This window comes from Phaseolus vulgaris, chromosome 5 (assembly GCF_000499845.2).
Source record: "Phaseolus vulgaris cultivar G19833 chromosome 5, P. vulgaris v2.0, whole genome shotgun sequence".
Classification (NCBI taxonomy): Eukaryota; Viridiplantae; Streptophyta; class Magnoliopsida; order Fabales; family Fabaceae; genus Phaseolus; species Phaseolus vulgaris.
This window is the reverse complement of record NC_023755.2, coordinates 11,558,923-11,577,196: the sequence shown is the minus strand read 5'-3', so window position 1 is coordinate 11,577,196 and position 18,274 is coordinate 11,558,923. Positions and strand designations below refer to the sequence as shown.

General features: G+C 33.5%; 2 protein-coding genes across 9 annotated transcripts; one reads left to right on the top strand and one right to left on the bottom strand.

Moving 5' to 3' along the window:
* Positions 1-321: 321 nt before the first annotated feature.
* LOC137833965 (uncharacterized) lies at positions 322-3,081 on the top strand. Its single transcript, XM_068642036.1, has 2 exons — positions 322-1,732; positions 2,261-3,081. Exons 1-2 carry the CDS (start codon positions 322-324, stop codon positions 3,079-3,081), a joined length of 2,232 nt encoding a protein of 743 aa, XP_068498137.1.
* Positions 3,082-7,661: 4,580 nt separating this feature from the next.
* Positions 7,662-14,024, bottom strand: LOC137835147 (tRNA dimethylallyltransferase 9). 8 transcript variants are annotated; one of them, XR_011085020.1, is made up of 12 exons: positions 13,715-14,004; positions 13,070-13,123; positions 12,891-12,933; positions 12,100-12,208; positions 11,286-11,484; positions 10,765-10,987; positions 10,484-10,574; positions 10,074-10,168; positions 9,331-9,432; positions 8,484-8,559; positions 8,015-8,154; positions 7,662-7,918 (listed from the first exon to the last, which is right to left on the bottom strand). XR_011085020.1 is itself a non-coding variant. In XM_068643509.1 (11 exons), the coding sequence occupies exons 1-11, from the start codon at positions 13,952-13,954 to the stop codon at positions 7,855-7,857; spliced, it is 1,338 nt and encodes a 445-aa protein (XP_068499610.1). In that variant the 5' UTR covers positions 13,955-14,024; the 3' UTR covers positions 7,662-7,854. The 8 variants fall into 8 exon arrangements, 4 of the variants coding, with proteins under 4 accessions (XP_068499610.1, XP_068499611.1, XP_068499613.1 ...); XR_011085022.1 differs by having other exon boundaries at positions 10,484-10,578; positions 13,715-14,003; XR_011085023.1 differs by lacking the exon at positions 9,331-9,432 and having other exon boundaries at positions 8,484-8,818; positions 10,484-10,578; positions 13,715-14,003.
* Between the last annotated feature and the right edge of the window lie 4,250 nt (positions 14,025-18,274).

Here is an 18,274-nt window from a genome sequence, read left to right as displayed (position 1 = left end):
CCAAAAGAGGTTAGGGTAGATCTACCTTATTTCCATGGAAAAGAAAATGTAGAAGCTTATCTAGATTGGGAGATGAAGGTAGAAGAACAATTGTTTTCTTGCCATAGAGTAAGTGAGGAAAGAAAAGTACCCTTAGCCACTCTAAGTTTTCAAGGCAATGCTATGTATTGGTGGACGACCCTTGAGAGAGATAGGTGTCTTCATAAGGATCCTCCCATATAGTATTGGAATGATCTTAGGGGAGCCTTAAGACGCCGCCATATTCCCTCCTACTATAATAGGGAGTTAATTGACAAGCTCCAAAGACTCCAACAAAAGACCATGAGTGTAGAGGAATATAGGCAGAAAATTGAGTTATATATGATGAGAGCCTCAATTAGGGAGTCTGAACCCACCACCACAGCAAGATTCTTAAGTGGGCTTAACCTTGAGATTAGAGATAGGGTTAAACTTTTGCCCTACCAAGACTTGAATGACTTGATTCAACTTTGTATCAAAATTGAACAACAAAATTTAAGGAAAAACTCAAGTTGTAGGGAAAGCTCATACTCCAACTCTTATCCAAAAAGAGAGTATAAAAGGGAGGAAAGTGTACCTAAAGAAAAACCAAGAGAAACTCCCAAGAGTGTAGGAAAAGATGTGCTTACTCCACTCATTCGTGCTAGGGATGTCAAATGCTTTAAATGTTATGGTAGAGGTCATGTTCAAGCCCAATGCCCAAACCAAAGAAATTTGTTCTTAAGAGGGGTAGATGAGTATAGTAGCTATGATGACGAACCTAGTGGGAAAGAGGAGGAGAATAATGAGGGAGTATATCCATGTGAGGGGGAGTTAATGATGATTCGAAGAACCCTCAACAATCAATCTAGCGTGAACCTAGAAACACAAAGAGAGAACATTTTTCATATAAGATGCAAAGTTTTAGAAAAAGTTTGTTCTCTCATTGTGGATAGTGGCTCTTGCTGCAATTGTTGTAGCGCTAGAATGGTTGAAAAGCTAGATCTACAATTAGTCCTTCATCCTAAACCTTATAAACTTCAATGGATCATTGAAGATGGGAAACTAACTGTAGACAAGCAAGTGAAAGTCGAGTTTTCTGTGGGCAACTACAAAGATAACGTTTTATGTAATGTAGTTCCCATGGAAGCTTGTCATATTTTGTTAGGTAGACCTTGGAAATTTGATAAGAAAACTATGCATAATGGACTAACCAATGAGATTACCTTCACCCACAAAGAAAAGAAGTTTATACTTTATCCTTTATCACATTCACAAGTGGTAAAAGATCAAGTACAAATGAAACAAGAGAGGAATGAAGAGAAAAAAAAAACAAAAATAGAAAAACAAGAAAAATCCCTTAGGGAGCAAAAGGCGTGGGAGAAGAGTGTTCTTTCCCACAAGGTCATTCAACAAGAAGAAAGAATTGAAAATACATTTGAAAACATGTTTCTTGTTGAACAACCTTCAAACCTTTTAATTTGTAAAGGAACATTTACATGCACTGCCACACTTGTTGAGACTTGTGTTCTACCTCCTCAAGTAAAAGAACTTTTAGAAGAATTTGATGATATATTCTCTAAGGAAGGCCACATAGGACTTCCTCCTTTTAGAGGTATAGAACATCAAATTGATTTAGTTTCGGGAGCTAGTCTACCTAATAAACCAGCTTATAAAACTAATCCTGAGGAAACTAAGGAGATAGAATCACAAGTACAAGATTTGTTGGAGAAGGGTTGGGTTCAAAAGAGCTTAAGCCCTTGTGTTGTACCTGTCTTGTTGGTGCCAAAAAAAGATGGCAAGTGGAGAATGTGTTGTGATTGTAGAGCCATCAATAATATCACCATCAAGTATAGGCATCAAATTCCAAGACTAGATGACATGCTTGATGAATTGCATGGGTCCATCATATTTTCTAAAATTGATCTTAAAAGTGGATATCACCAAATTCGAATTAAAGAGGGTGATGAGTGGAAAACCGCTTTTAAAATCAAATTTGGACTATATGAATGGTTAGTGATGCCTTTTGGTTTCACTAATGCACCTAGCACTTTCATGAGGCTCATGAATCATCTCTTAAGGGATTGTATAGGTAAATGTGTAGTAGTTTATTTTGATGATATCTTAGTTTATAGTCAAAGCCTAGAAGACCACCTAAGACACCTTAGGGAAGTTCTCTTAGTGCTTAGAGTTAATACTTTGTTTGCTAATAGTGATAAATGTACCTTTTGTGTTGATAGTGTAGTGTTTTTGGGTTTTATAGTTAACAAAAATGGGGTACATGTTGACCCCGAAAAAATCAAAGCCATCCAAGAATGGCTAACACCACAAAATGTAGGAGATGTTACGATTTTTCATGGTCTAGCAAGCTTTTATAAAAGACTTGTGCCTAACTTTTCAAGTCTAGCTTCACCACTCAATGAGTTAGTGAAGAAGGACGCTCCATTTTGTTGGACCAAGAAGCAAGATCAAGCCTTCAAGAGGCTGAAAGCTCAACTCACTAATGCACCCATTCTAGCCTTACCAAACTTTGCAAAAACTTTTGAGCTAAAGTGTGATGCATTGGGAGTAGACATAGGTGTCGTATTGTTGCAAGGTGGACATCCAATTGCTTATTTTAGTGAAAAAATTCATGGAGCCACCCTTAACTATCCAACCTATGATAAGGAGCTTTATGCACTTGTGAGGCCCTTAAAGACTCAGGAGCACTATCTAGTTTCTAAAGAATTTGTCATTCATAGTGATCATGAGTCTTTAAAATATTTCAAAGGTCAACATAAGTTGAACAAACGCCATGCAAAATGGATGAAATTTCTTGAACAATTTTCTTATGTTATCAAGTACAAGAAGGGTAGTACAAACATTGTGGTTGATGCTCTTTCTAGGAGACATGCCCTCTTTTCAAAACTTGGAGCCCAAATTCTTGGCTTTGACAACATAATTGAACTTTACAAAGAAGATCATGATTTTGCATCCATCTTTGCTAAATGTGAACATAGAGATCTTTTTATGTGTCTGAGGGGTATCTTTTTAAAGAAGGAAAACTTTGTATTCCCCAAGGAACCCATAGAAAACTCCTTGTAAAGGAATCTCATGAAGGAGGTCTCATGGGCCATTTTGGAGTTGATAAGACTCTTGATCTTTTAAAAGGAAAATTCTTTTGGCCTCATATGAGACGAGATGTCCAAAGACATTAATTTAAATGCATATCATGTTTAAAAGCTAAATCTAAAACAATGCCTCATGGACTCTATACTCCTTTACCTATTGCCAGTGCTCCATGGGAAGATATTAGTATGGATTTTATTCTAGGACTCCCTAGGACTGCAAGAGGTTTTGACTCCATTTTTGGGGTTGTGGATCGTTTTAGTAAAATGGCACATTTTATTCCATGCCAGAAGGTGGATGATGCTCAAAATGTTTCTAAACTCTTCTTTAGAGAAGTGGTAAGACTTCATGGGTTACCTAGAAGCATAGTATCGGATAGAGATCCAAAATTTATAAGTCATTTTTGGAGAACCCTTTGGGAAAAACTTGGCACTAAACTCCAATTTTCAACGTCTTGTCATCCTCAAACGGATGGTCAATCAGAAGTAGTCAATAGATCTCTTTCTACTATGCTTAGGGCGGTCATGAAGGGTAGCCATAGATCTTGGGATGAGTACCTTCCCCATATTGAGTTTGCATACAATAGGGTAGTTCACAAGACTACTAATATTTCTCCATTTGAAGTTGTATATGGGTTTAATCCTCTTACTCCTTTAGATTTGTTACCCCTTCCTAATCCACATACCTTTGTGCATAAGGAAGTAGCTACAAAAGCTGACTTTGTTAAGAAAATGCATGAGAGGGTTAAAGAACAAATACAACAACAAATTGAGAAATATATAAAACATAACAATAAGGGGAAGAGAGAAATAATCTTTAAGGAAGGAGACCTAGTTTGGCTTCATCTTAGGAAGGATAGATTTCCAACTAAGAGAAAGTATAAACTTAGTCCCCGAGGTGATGGACCTTTCCAAGTCCTCAAGAAAATCAATAACAATGCATATAAACTTGATTTACCTGCGGAATATGGAGTACATGATACTTTTAACGTCATTGATTTGACTCCTTTTGTAGGTAATACTGAAGAAGAAGAAGAAGAAGAAGCATTGGATTTGAGGACAAATCATTTTCAAGAGGGAGGGGATGATGGAAGAGGCCCAAACACCAACTCAAATGCAAGCCCACCAAAGTGTAGAATTGGGCCAACCACTAGAGCCATGGCCAAGAAGCTTCAAGAAGATTGGGATATTGCTACTTATGGCAGAGAAACCTTCTTATACATGTTCAAGATGCCATAAACTCTAGTGTAGAGTAGAATTTATTTTTGCAAAGTAGAATAGGAATTTTACTTGTAATTTTGCTTAATTGTAATTAGGTTGAATTTAGGCATCTCAAAACCAACCTAGGTTAGATTAGGGTTTCTAGAAACACCTAATCTAACCATGGTCGGTCATTTAGACCTAATTGAAGCACATGGAGCACACATGGTCACACTTCCCATGTGAGCTACAATTAGGCGCCAAGATTCAAACCTTTAGTTTTCGAATTTCCCTCCATTTGTTTTAGTCAAATCCGGTCCTCCTTTGCTATAAAAGGAGGAGCCTACCTCATGTATTTTCAAGATTAATCTAAGAGTGAATTGCTGCCAATTTGGTGCCAATCTCACTCCTTGTCTCCTACCTCTCTGGGATAGACAATTGATCTTCAAACTTTCATTCTACTAAAGTGAGAGATGGCCTCACCACTCACATTCCATACTTAACCTTCACCTACAAGGCAACCATCATCTCCAAGGAGAGTCTTGTCCGTGAGCATCCATTGAGCTTCCGCAACTCCACCAACAATTCTCCAAAGGATTAAGGCACTCTTCCATCAAACTAAAAGGAAAGCTGTTATTTTTAAGCCTAGATTGCTTCTTGCAGAAACTGTCTCATACGTTGTTAATGTTGCTCTCTTAATTCTTGAGTGAAAATCTACAATGAATGAAGAATACTAAGCTCTTCTACAAAATAAGACATAGAATTTGGTTCCCCTCCCACTTAAATAAACCTGATTGGTTCAAAGTGGATATACAAAATCAATATATAATATCAATGCAACAATAGTGAAGCATAAAGAAAGGCTTGTTGCAAAAGATTTTTCTTCAAAACAAGGTCTTAATTATAATAAGACTTTTAGTCATGTTGAATGTTGTTACAACATGAGTGTTCCTCACTATAGCTACTTCAAGATAATGGCACATGAGACATGTTGATATTCTAATAACTGGAAGCTCTTCCAAAGTTATCGAGGCTTTAATCCAAAAACTTCATAATATGTTTCCCCTTAAATATCTTATTCTCAGCTTCTTCCCGAAGATATAAGTATCTAACACGACTAATGGCAGAGTTCTTCTCAACCAAACTAAGTACAACGAAGATCTTCTTAACTAAGTAAAAATGTCCAACATTAAGCCAATCAAGACTCCTTTAGCCCCTAGAACAAAACTTACTACCAAAACCACTGAAGAATTTGAGTATCCAACTTTATACAGATTTTGGGATCTTCAATATGCAATCATAACCAGACTTGACATAGCTTTTGTTGTCAACAAGTTATGTCAGCTCATGCATTAGTCCCTCTATCATCACTGGAAGAATAGACTATGGCTTAATTTTTAAACCATTTAAAAACCTCAACATCACTGGTTAGTGTGATGCAGATTGGGCATCTGATTCTCCATATATGAAATCCACTACAAGGTTCTGTAATTTCTTGGGAGACAATATTGTATCATGGGCTACCAAGAAATAAAATATTGTGTCTAGATCCAGCATTGAAGCTGAATTTAGAGTCATGGTTGCTCTTCTTATTGAAATGCAGTGGTTAAAATCTCTTCTCACTGACCTTCAAATAAAGTCAGATAACCTTTGATATGGTGGGATAACCTTAGTGTTGTTCTTCTCCCTGCAAATCCAATTCTGTATTCAAAATCAAAGCATTTTAAACTGGATTTGTAGTTTGTCAAGAAAAAGGCATCACGGGAAGAAATCACAGTAAAGCACATATCATCTCAGTTTCAACTAAGTGATTCCCTAACCAAAGTTCCACCTAGTGACACTTTTCTCTTATCTAGAACTAAACTAAACTGAATGGTGAGATCCAAAGCCACATTTCAATTTGCAGAAGGATAAACAAAAAATCTTAGAATAGTTTTATATATATACTAAACTGAATGTTAGATCCAAAGCCACATTTCAATTTGCATAAGGATAAAAAAAATAATCTTAGAACACTTATATATATATATATATATATATATATATATATATATATCCCTTCTCATTATATTTTGTTTCATGAATTCTAAAAGATTAATATTTTTCATTTTCTTTGCCTCTCTTTACATATCCTAGCAAATTTATACTAAAAAACCAAAAAAACAAAATCAAGAAACTAAACTAATTAAAATACAATTAACCATTTTCACTTTTAATAGTGGATTTATCCTTTTTATAATTTTTAAAATGTATTTTATTCAATTTTTCCATTGAACTTCATTTATATCATTTTTTTTATTTTACTAAACGAATTTGAACACACTCCATCACTTCCAAAACCTACAGAAAAAAACAATGTTGATATGTAAATATAACACAATGTTGATAGGTAAATATAAAACAATGTTAAGATATAAGTGGATAAAGAGTAACTTGGTAATTTTAAAATGTTTTATTATGATTATAACAAAAATACGTTTGAAATCTTTAGAAAATTATTATTTTACGATTTTAAGTTAAATAGAAGAAATTATATATTTAAACTAAACGAGAAAAGAAAAATATAATATTTATATTTCTGTACATCTTCTTTAACCGTCTTATCTTAGATGGACTAGATTGTATATTATAAAGTATAAGAGACATAATAATCATGTGTCTCAAAAAAAGGAGGATAATTTACTATAAAGTTTAATATATCAAAATAAATTATAACCAAGAAAAAAGATTAAAAAAAACTAGGTTGAATGGGGTTAGTCTCCTTCAACAGGTAAGTGGGTCAAAGCATACCAGGCAAGAACATTCATAAGTCAAGTTGGCTCACGCTAAACTAGAGCCAAAATTGACAATACATAATGGAGAGAGAAATGAATTTATACTTATATAAAAGTTACGTATTATTAAGCTATTCATTATTATTAGATCAATTTATTCAAAATTTACCATTTCCCTTCAAATTTCTTAAAATAAGTCATGTTTAAAATTTTATATTATCATTCATGTAAACTAAAAATAAAATCATATTAGTAAAATTTTAACAAAAAAAATCGGATAAACAATCAAAATAATACAAATTATAATCAATGGTTAAATCAATTTACATATACAATTCCTGATAGAGTAATAGTTTATGTGAGTTATATTAGATGGAACAAATAAAATTCACTATTTATACTAAATTATATACAGTAAGAGTTCATATAAGTTATATTGATAGATGGAATAAATAAAATTCGCTATTTATACTAAATTATTAATGATGTCATTGTTAAGGTAAAACTTTAGTCTTCTCTCTCTATCTCTCTCTCACACACACATACACACACATTGGCTCACAAGTGAAAGGATGGAAAGAACTTAACTTCCAAGTTCAGCTGTCATTATAATGTTCCAGAAAACAATATTACATTACAGTTGACAAAAATATGTACTGAAGAAAAAATAATGAAAACAAAACTTTCTCTCTAACCTGAAAACTGTAGATAGGAGCCTATATAATTTCAAATTTAAGGTCAGTTCAAGGGAATGCAAAAGGAAAATATCCATCACTTCACCTTTGTGTCTTGCTTATCCAGTTGAGAATATGAGAACAATCTTCCCCCTTCACAAAATGCCTTCATAAGAAAACACTTAAATTAATCTCTTTGCAGCAAGGAATATATTTTAGTACGAGTTAATAATACATTATTTGCCCCAAAACAAAAAAGTACCTATTTTTGGTGCGATAAGACTTTAGTTGTGTAGCTTCTCGGCGATTAGAAATATCTCTCGACATTCTTAGGTGTTCAGGCACAAGAAGACTTCCATTCCAGTCATGGTATGCGCCATTAATGAAACTGAGAATGGTTTCCTGACATGAGTAGTTCATTTCAAGATAAAGCATACATGAGAGAAATAAACAAAAGAATGGATTGCCCAACAGAATAGCAAATTTTTCCTTAAGTTTAAAAAAAAACAAAAAAACAGAAGGAAACCATTATTTAGGTTTAATAAAAGTACTTCAGTTGACAGCTGCTTCCACTGAAAAAAGTACTACTAGCAATGACATCTTCATTCCTAGTGTGAGACATAACTTTATTAGATTTTTATAAATTCTAAATTGATGAGAACACGAGGTTGTTGACTTTAGAGTAGTATTCGTGTGAAATGACAAGAGAAACATATGTTCACAAGTTATACCAGAGGTTTAGAAGCATCAAGCCACTGGTATATGCCTTCATTACGAAACCATGTCAACTGCCTTTTTGCGAAATTCCTACAGAAAGTATAAGAAATAACTTGTTAAATAACTGAATTACGCTGCTGCTCTATATCAACAAAACATGGCAAGCATCTAAAGATCAAATAAATATGAAATCCAGTGGAAACAAAATACCAAACAACAGAAGAGGATAACATTGTGATGCATTGGTGAGAGATAGCACTTAAGTACTATAGGCTTTTTCCCTGATGAAATAATTTCAACATACCAGCATGTATTTTCTGGGTGCGTATAAATGATGGTAATAATCTACCTGAATCACATAAGAGTAATAGGCTAAGATATAGAAATATTTTCGACATAAACAGAATGGAAAAGCACAAGCCACCATTCTTGACATATGATAGATTGAAGCCAACCAAGGAAAGTTTTTTTAAACAGCCCCGTGTACAGAATACTAATTAACAGCATACACCAGTTTTTGAAACAGGACAAGCAAGTAAAACATCAAAACAAGCAAACAGAAAACTTGCTCAAAAATTGTTATCTGACTACGATACTACGAGAAATTGAAAATTCATGAATCATAATTGGGTTTCGTTACTGAACATATTATAAGCTGAACATCTTTTTAGTTAATATCATGGTACTATGGTATAACTTCCACCGTGCATGTTGTTAAACTTGACATTTAATTATACAAACCCATTCTAGTGCTCACTTTAGAATTAAAAACATAAAAGAGATCAACCTGGGATAGGGATACGTTCTATTCTATGCGATCAATTTAGCACCTTATCACTACACCATAAATGGAAACATTACCCTTTAATTCATTGGCAAGAGAAAACACAGTAGCAGTTTTCATGGTAGCTGGAGAATAACTTATCATAGTTGCACTTTTCTTTTCTTCTTTCTCAAGAATTCCTATTTTAGTTTGTGAAGGAGAAAAATCAATTACAAGCTTGTAGTCATGCAGGTGTATAAATACTGAAGGCAATCTAGAGTAATATTCATACCCTTTAAGAACATATTGACGACAACACCAATATTCAGAAAATTTACAGAAAAGCCCAAACAAAGTTTTGGAGAATTTTACATATATTAAAAGATTTGGAATGAAATAGCATGAAAAAATTCCTAGAAGACGAAACATTTAGAATTGAAGCAGTGCTTCCTCTTCCACATTTCACTTGTTGGTCCAGGTGATCTCAAATGGTTATTAGAAACAAGAAAGAGATAGAGGAACCTCTCATGGTCTTAAAAGTTCTCAAAAACAATGAAAGAACATGGTTTGTAGTCTGTGTTCTAAATTTCTCATTTAATTCAACTTTATAACAAAGCAGTAATCAACAAACCATGCCAGAGAACAGCCACTAGGAAAAATAAGAAAAAATTATGGCATAATTTTTTAACAGTAGAAACATTCAGTGAACAAAGATTTACTTAAACCAAAATCATTTAAAGGAAAAAATATTATATTTTAATATATACAGACTATTTTAACTGAAAAAGAAAAGTAAAAGTACTCTGCTACTTTTATCTTATAAAACAACAAAATGCATTACCGTGATGCTTTTTGAAATTCAAACAAGAATTTGTAAAATTCTGCAACAGAACTCTGACCCCCGTGCTCTCTGCAACTTTGTAAGTACTCCATGGCCTGAAATTAGTGAATCACGCATACAAAATATGAGTAAATTCATTACAACTATTTCAATAGAAAATATAATGATCAACTTATTAGACACGTTCTATGGGCAAATACTTTACATCCCTAATGCTTAATATAGTACTCTAACTTTATATTATACTAAAAATTAAAAATGGGAAAGTTGGAGTTATATTCTACTACAATTTCAACCAACACTGTTTCTTATAGCATAAAGAACTTCTTGTGGTACACAATATACAGAAGTATTTCATCATTTTAAACTATAAGATGGTAACATTAAAATGTAGAAGATGTAAGATATACTTGTCTGTAACCAATTGCTTTAGTTGCAGAATTGGAGTTTGGATGAAGACCCGTATCAAGAAGCCACTGAGCCTCGGACAAAATCCCATCCCTTCCTGTAGTTGAAGAGAGCTAAGAGACTTATTGCAATAAAATATTCATGTATTATTGACAGAGAGCTTGGCATGTATTGTTATAACAGCAAGGTATACGATGTGCCCATGCATACAGGTAGAGAAGAATGCTCTACAAAATGTAGGGCATTCATTTACAAATTGAGTGTTTTCCTGTTCAGGATATACCTAAAAGCATATCTTCACACCGATAATCAATTGATTTATAGAGGTCAAGTCTATGACTAGAAAGGAAAAAGCACATAAACTCATAGTCTAACTCTGATGAGCTGGTTTCTTCCATTCCAGTGCTCATATCAGATGACTCCGAAACCTCAGCAACGCTACATTCACTCTGTTCCCTGAAAGAATCATATGGTACCCGAAACGCAGAAGGAGGTGATCCACTAGACTGCCATTCCAAAGAAATATACATAAATGGTGAAGTTCAGGTATGTAAGCAATCAGTCGATTACAATGAAGTTCATTTAAAAGAGATAATCGCACCACAACCATATTACCCAAAAAAGAGATAATTCCACATTTGAAAGAGATAATCAATTACAATGGATATTTTCATTGTGGTCAGTATTCGTATTAGCACCAATGTGCAACAAATGAATAAGAGTTTTCTTCAATCTTTCAATAAGGTTAGTAGCCACGATAGAATTTAGAGTTGCATGAGACTATGAGTAACTTGGCAAGCATACCTTAATAATCTCTAGGCTACGCCGTAATCGATACCAATCATTCACTGCTAGAAATTGAGCCTTTGGATCACCTGCTTTTACCACCAACTGTACAGCTGTATCCCAGTCATCTCTCCTCTGTAGTTCAGCTAATTCTTGATTTACTTCAGATATAATCTCTGGAGAAGCTTTAGGTACATCTGGCTTTCCATATATGAACCTTATATTTAAAAATTCAAACATAACTCACAGGTTAGTGTCCCGCAATAGCACATAAATAGCTACATAAAGAAAATAAACTCAATAAAAACGTGAGATATAACATCTATAATCCATACAGCCGACACCCATACAGCTTCCTTCATTTGACAGAAGTTTATAATATCCAACAAAGCCAAAAAAAAAAAATAGGACTTGTAGTTAGATTATGCTAGTGTAAGAACACTAAAAATAACTAGAAAATTACCATAACATACTAGTATATATCACATTCTTCAAGAAATGATGAAACAGAGAAACACTTGGAAAACCAAGTCTGCATCACTTGTTTCCTGATATTTGATTTTTTTCATTATCGTAATGCCCAATCATGCACTTCCACACCCCTATTTATTTTCTTTGTTAAGGATATAAATAGCTGTGAAATTACTTATGAAATGAATAACTTCCTTAGCAGGTTGTGGAAACAAAAAAAGACAAGTAGATTTCATTTCCTATTTATGTTTTCTTGTTAAGTTATTACAAGTATATAATACAACCACTATGCAACTACGGAGTTCAATTCGAAATAAAAAGTAGTAAACAACGTCAAAATAGGTAATTGTAAAAGACATACCATCTTAAATACAATCCAGTGCCTCCAACAACTATGGGAACACGGCCATTGTCAAGAATACATCTTGTAGCATGCCTTGCATCCTCAAAAAACTGCCCAACAGAATAATCTGATAAATAAAAATTTAATTAGTGAAAATAGAAGTTCTTCAAAGTTTCAATAACGGAAAAATCAACACGAAGCTATACAGCACGAACACCTCCCGTATATGAAGTGGCAGTGTTGAACACATTTTCAGACAAATCTCAATAGATCTCCAATTAAAAATATATTTTATCATCTCAAACACTTGAGCCAACACCTCAGTATGAATGGAGACAAAAGTGTTTAGAAAAATCTTTTTTAATTTTTAGAATAGTCAACTTAAAATATAATAAATTATTACAAAAATTCTCAACTTCTTTTATCATAGAAAAATTGTAAGACTTAACATGCTGGTTGGAGAACTTGAATATACCTTCTTGGAAAGATGTAATCCATCTAACTTTGGGACATTTTTTGTAAAGAGATCGAGTGCTTACGTTGTAAAATAAAATAATGTCACCCAGTAATCTCTTGTGAGACTCATCATCTCAGACGAAAGGTGAACATACTAGAATAAATAAATATTATTTAGTAATATAGATATTTCGTTATGCTCTTATGTTTCCCATATTTCATTTAATTTGTTACGTAGCATCTCAGTGTGCAGTATTTTAGACAATAGCAGGAGTATTTGCGTCCGGATCAAAGAACATGCTTCATAGAAGATACACAGAAAAAGGTATAACTAAGTCCAACATAAAACACACCTTCAGATGGGTGCAGTATGTCAACCAGATGATGCGGTACCTCCTAACAAGAGAAGCAAACAAAACAAAAGTAAATAAACTAAAATCAAAGGTTCCAAAAATGATTGTTCAAGCAAATAAGAAATTCAAAAAAACTATAACAGACAAAGTAAATCATGCGTTATGTCACAATCGCACACCTTTCTTTCATCTGGGGAAGGCTTTGCAGATCCCACATCAAGCCCCCGATACACCTGTGGTAAAATACAAGCCAATGAAGCCACTCGAATAAAGAAAGAGCATTATTTCATACACCATAAAATCAATTACATATCACCTTTGATATAACTTTTAAAGTAATTATTCCAGAAATCAACATTCTTTAAAGGAAAAGACAATGTAAAACATACCTGATGATTTATTCCAATTAAACTCAACAAAAACAACAACAAACTTGTTCAATTACAATACACACATATATTTCCTATTTCATAAATAAATATTGTTTCCAAATCCATAGCATCTTCATGAAAAATCAAGTTTGTCCCATAGTCATTACTTCTCGTTTACAAAATACTGAACTGCAACAACTAAAAACAATAATATTTTATCTCAGGAAATTATGATAATAACAATAATAATAATAATAATAATAATAATAATAACAATTCAGCAGTTAAACAAACTTATTATCCATGATTTGGCTGAATAGCAATTTACATGGAGATTGCAAGCCTTTTGAACTTAAAATCCCAAAACCCTACGGATATCACTACTAACACCTCATACGCAATGCAAAAACACGATTGAGGAAAATGGTTGTTTGTGTTTGAATATAATATTACCTGAACGGAATCAGCACTGACGATTTCGCCGTTTAGGCGCTTAGCTAGTTCCAATGCCAGGCGGCTCTTGCCCGAACCGGTGGGTCCAGAAATCACAATCACCTTCTCTTTCTTCTTCCTTTCGGATGCAGTCACCAGAAACTGTCGCCGGGAAGTGAACAAGCACTGCCGTGGTCGGAATAGCGACCTCTCCGGGAAACGGAAGCAGGTGCGGAGAGTGCAGACTCCATTGTTAATCATGGTCAAAGTTGCAGTGAGAGTGAGGCGTGCCAAGTTCAAACCAAGGTATATAAATATTGGAACATTTATATTGGATAACAGATATTGTTTTTACTATTCGAAAGTTATAATAATACTAATAACAATAAAGAAAAAAACAATTTTATATTTTATATTTATTAATAATTCTCAATTTAATAGAATGAATAAAGAAAAGAAAATGAAAGAATGATCAATTGAATAAAAATGAATCAAAAGCGAATCGGTTAAGAAGAGAGTGTGAATATCATATCCGAGCAAACACTTTAAAGGTTTGATTGTGAAAGGTGGGACAAACATTTTACCATTGCAAATCTAAGTTACAAAGATCAAATCTTCCGGAATATTTGTCCATGATGCAGCAAACTTCTTCCCTGCCTCGTGCGAGAAAGATCGCGTTAGAAATTATAGACTCAAAAGGGTCAGCCCCGCATAAGGGTCAGCCCACATTCTTTTATTTTTTAGAAATTCAATGAAAAAAAATTTACTTTTTGCGCTTGAAAAATTGTAAAATTGAACCTATATATTTGCTATTATCAAACATCAATATTTTTTCTTCCATTTCAAACATAGTCAAACATCAATAATTTAATTAAGATAAAAATCAAATATCAATATTCTTTCATTTCAAAGTCATTAAAAATAATTAATTCAAAAACATTAAACATAAACATCACTACAATGAACATAGTTAATTCAAAAACATTAATATTCTTCCATTTCAATAACATTGGATGCAACCTTAGAAGAACTTTCATCCAATTTTTCATAATTATAATTTTCCCCGTCATCTGCATACATTAAAACAATGACAATAAATTAATTAATTTTTCATAAAAATAATACAGTAAAAATAAGATCAATTAAAATAATTGAATTACCCTCAGAAAATTCATGCTTACAACTTGATGTACAAATGATTGCTTCCACATTTTCAAGCAAAAGTCGATTCCTATACTTGTTCAAAATTCGAGAACCAATGTTAAATGCAGATTCTGATGCAATTGTGGTTATAGGGATGCTCAACAAATCTCTAGCCATTAAAGCAAGATCAGAAAAAGTGCTGACTATTATTTTTCCACCAATCTAACACATCCCTATGCTCTTAAAGTCAAAATCCAAAGTTTGTTCATCCAAATAAGTGTCAAGTTGTGTCCTTCTAGCTTTACTAGCTACTTGAAGCTTGCGCATTTTTAATTTCTATTATGATGTAATAAGTTAGTATAATGAACTACTGCAAAAAAAAAAATGAATTAAAGTGCATTAATTAGTATTATTAAAGTAAGTAACTTACATAAAAAAGACTTGGTTTAGACATAGATGAGGATGAAGATTGTCCTTGCTTATGCTTTTGAACATTTGATGATGTTGTCAAACCTTTGGTAGAATATTCAGCAAAAAGTTTGTATAATTTTTCCTTGATCTTTTCCAACTTTAGTTCCTAAGTAAGTGAATCAATTTTTTCAAAATAAAACCTCAATGTTTCTAACTTCATCCTTGGGCCTAAAATTGCACCAAACGCAAGTACAACGCTATATTCATCCCAATATTTCTCAAATTTTACTATCATCAATTTAACCATGATCTTAATTAGTACATCTTCATCCTTCACATTTTCCATCAACAAACACTTAATTTTCCAAGCTTGTAAAAAGTACATGTTGGAAGTAGGTAACTTGTAGCAGAAATCCAGTTAGTGATATCATAAAAGGGTAACAAGAACCTGCAAATTTTTCCAGCTCTCTCCCACTCTTCCTCTGTAGGAAAATATTTATAAGATTCATCAACCAAATGCAAGCTTCCAAAAACACGTTGATATTTAAGAGGACTTTTAATCATCAAATAAGTAGAGTTCCATCTTGTAAGAACATCAAGACACAACCCACATGATGCATCAATATCACTAAACCTTCCAAGGCATTGTTTAAATTTCACCATTTTACTTTCCGAACCCCTCACATATTTGATGTTATTTCTAATTTGGTACAAAGCATCACCAAGCACCTTTAATCCTTCTTGAATAATTAAATTTAATATGTGTGCACAACAACAAACATGAAAGAATTCGCCACCACATATCAAACCATGTTGTAAAAGAAGTTGACTTTTTAAAGTATTTTGGACAACATCATTAGCAGAAGCATTATCCAAAGTCATAGAAAACACATTTTTCTCTAGTCCCCAATCTTGTAAAAATTCATTAATTTTCTTAGACAACTCAAAACCTGTGTCAGGGGAGGCATTTGACAAAAGTTCAGTAGCTTACTATTTAACTTCCAATTCAGGTCAAAAAAATGTCCAATCAATGATATGAAACCCTCAGTATTAATAGATGTCCACAAATCAAAAGTTCAGCATATCCTACTAGGAATGGAAGCAAGCAATTCCTTAAGCATTATTTTTTTCTTTCATATACATTCTCCCAATATCAGCCTTAACAATGTTTCTAGAAATCATAATTATATCAGGACAAAGTAGTTTATCTAATTCCTAAGTTCGGGATACTCAACACATTTGTAAGGTAAATTGTGCCTAATAATCAGACTAGACAACAATTCCCAATGTACAACTTGATCTATTTTTTTCCTTCAACTTTCCCCGCATATCTAAAATCATTTGACTCACATCTTCAGTTTTTCTTTTAACAAATTTCATAACATGACGATTTAAATGAGAATTTTCATATTTTCTTCCACCAGTTACATATATTTTGTTCCAACTATTGCACTTTTCCCTTTTTTTTCCATCATTTCCCTTCCCAATCTTAGTAAAATACCTCCAACAATCAGATGTGCTAGTCTTATCCCTTTCTTTTGTTCCAGGTTCAACAGTTTCAGATTGTTTCTCAGTATCATCATCTTCCTCCATTTCAAACTCACAGAGAGGCATGTTATTACATTCCTCGTCCATTACAATCCAATTTGCAAATTTAGAATCTGTCGAAAAATATAAAATAAACATATAATCTAAAAATAATTCTATAATATTAAAATAATCTATAATTTAATTTATAATTTATAAATGGTTGTCTCACTCACCACTTCCCTCACATCCACCTCTTTTTTCTTGTCCTATGATTGGTATAACAGGTTCAACTATGCTTATATGGAATAAACATATAATATAAAAACAAAAAAACCCAATTTCTCTTATATTATCGAATCATCAAATTAAATTTAGAATCCAATAAACGATCATATCAAAATTTCTAACCAAATAAACATAATCCCCAATTTATATGCAGATAAAAAACGCACAAATCTCATGAATCATATACAGATAAAAAATATGCCTTGCATAGAGGAGTGAAGGCAGCAGCAACGTGGTAGCGGAGCGACAATGACGCCGTGTGCGTTGCAGGCGGAGTGGCAGCTGTGCGATACGGAGTTGTAGGTGGAGCGGCACGAAGTTGCAGGTAGAGCGGTGTGCGTCGTGTGTGCATTTCTAGTGGAGCAGCGCTGTAAAGGAATGGAATGGGAAGTACAAATCGAAAACCTAAAATAGTGTGTGCAGTGCAGCATTTGGGAATGAATAAAAAAAACCCATTTTTCTTTCAGTCAAGTTCCCACTCAACTTCCAAGTCAACACAATTTTATTTTATTTTTACGGGCTAGCAGGTTAGGCCGCCCCGCCCCGCTGCTGGGCCGTGCGGCCTGCGGGTTATGTGGGGTGGGTTACCAGATTGAAAAGGTGAGTCCACTCCGTGTTTTTTACTAGCGGGTCGCAAATCGGCCCGCACGGCCTGTTCCGTTTTGCCATCCCTAATGAAAAGAATAGATGATTCGTGAAGAAGGATGTAATTGAAGTAAAGAAAAATAAGTTGTTTTGCTCCTCGTTCACATCTCCATCCAGATCGCCCACGAGAGGCATTTGAAGATGGTCTTCCGCCAAATGTTGTTGACGGAGGTCACGGTCAGAGATTGAGTCATCGCTGAAAAGACCGGTGTTGCCATTCATTCATATATTTTTACAAAGAAAGAATAAGAAACTAAATGATAAGAAAGAATAACAACTATGACTTTTAAGAGAAATGAAGATATGGGAAAAAAACTGCCAAAGATAAAACAATAAAATAAATATTAATATAAGGGTAAAAATGATAAATGTTGAACAAGATGCTTTGATGTCTCCAAATCCAAGTGGAAAGCTTGAAGACCTTGATGCTAGCTGTGTGTGTTGTCTAGTTGTTTGAAACTTGTTAATTCACTCCTTAAGATGATCCAAGTTCATTTGAATCTTTAACCTTTTGAAAAGATGGGTTTTCTAAAAAACTGTTGAAATTTCAAAACAACAGGTTGTTTT

What these genes read in the sequence shown, in the direction of transcription:
- LOC137833965 (XM_068642036.1), top strand. Translation starts at nt 322, where the DNA reads ATGAGTGTAGAGGAATATAGGCAGAAAATTGAGTTATATATGATGAGA. An exon ending in ACAAGATTTGTTGGAGAAGG is followed by an intron (nt 1,733 to 2,260) that starts GTTGGGTTCAAA and finishes TGGGTTTTATAG; the next exon opens with TTAACAAAAATGGGGTACAT.
- LOC137835147 (XM_068643509.1), bottom strand. Translation starts at nt 13,954, where the DNA reads ATGATTAACAATGGAGTCTGCACTCTCCGCACCTGCTTCCGTTTCCCG. An exon ending in GTAGCCTAGAGATTATTAAG is followed by an intron (nt 10,988 to 11,285) that starts GTATGCTTGCCA and finishes TTGGAATGGCAG; the next exon opens with TCTAGTGGATCACCTCCTTC. An exon ending in TTGATGCTTCTAAACCTCTG is followed by an intron (nt 8,155 to 8,483) that starts GTATAACTTGTG and finishes TACTCATGTCAG; the next exon opens with GAAACCATTCTCAGTTTCAT.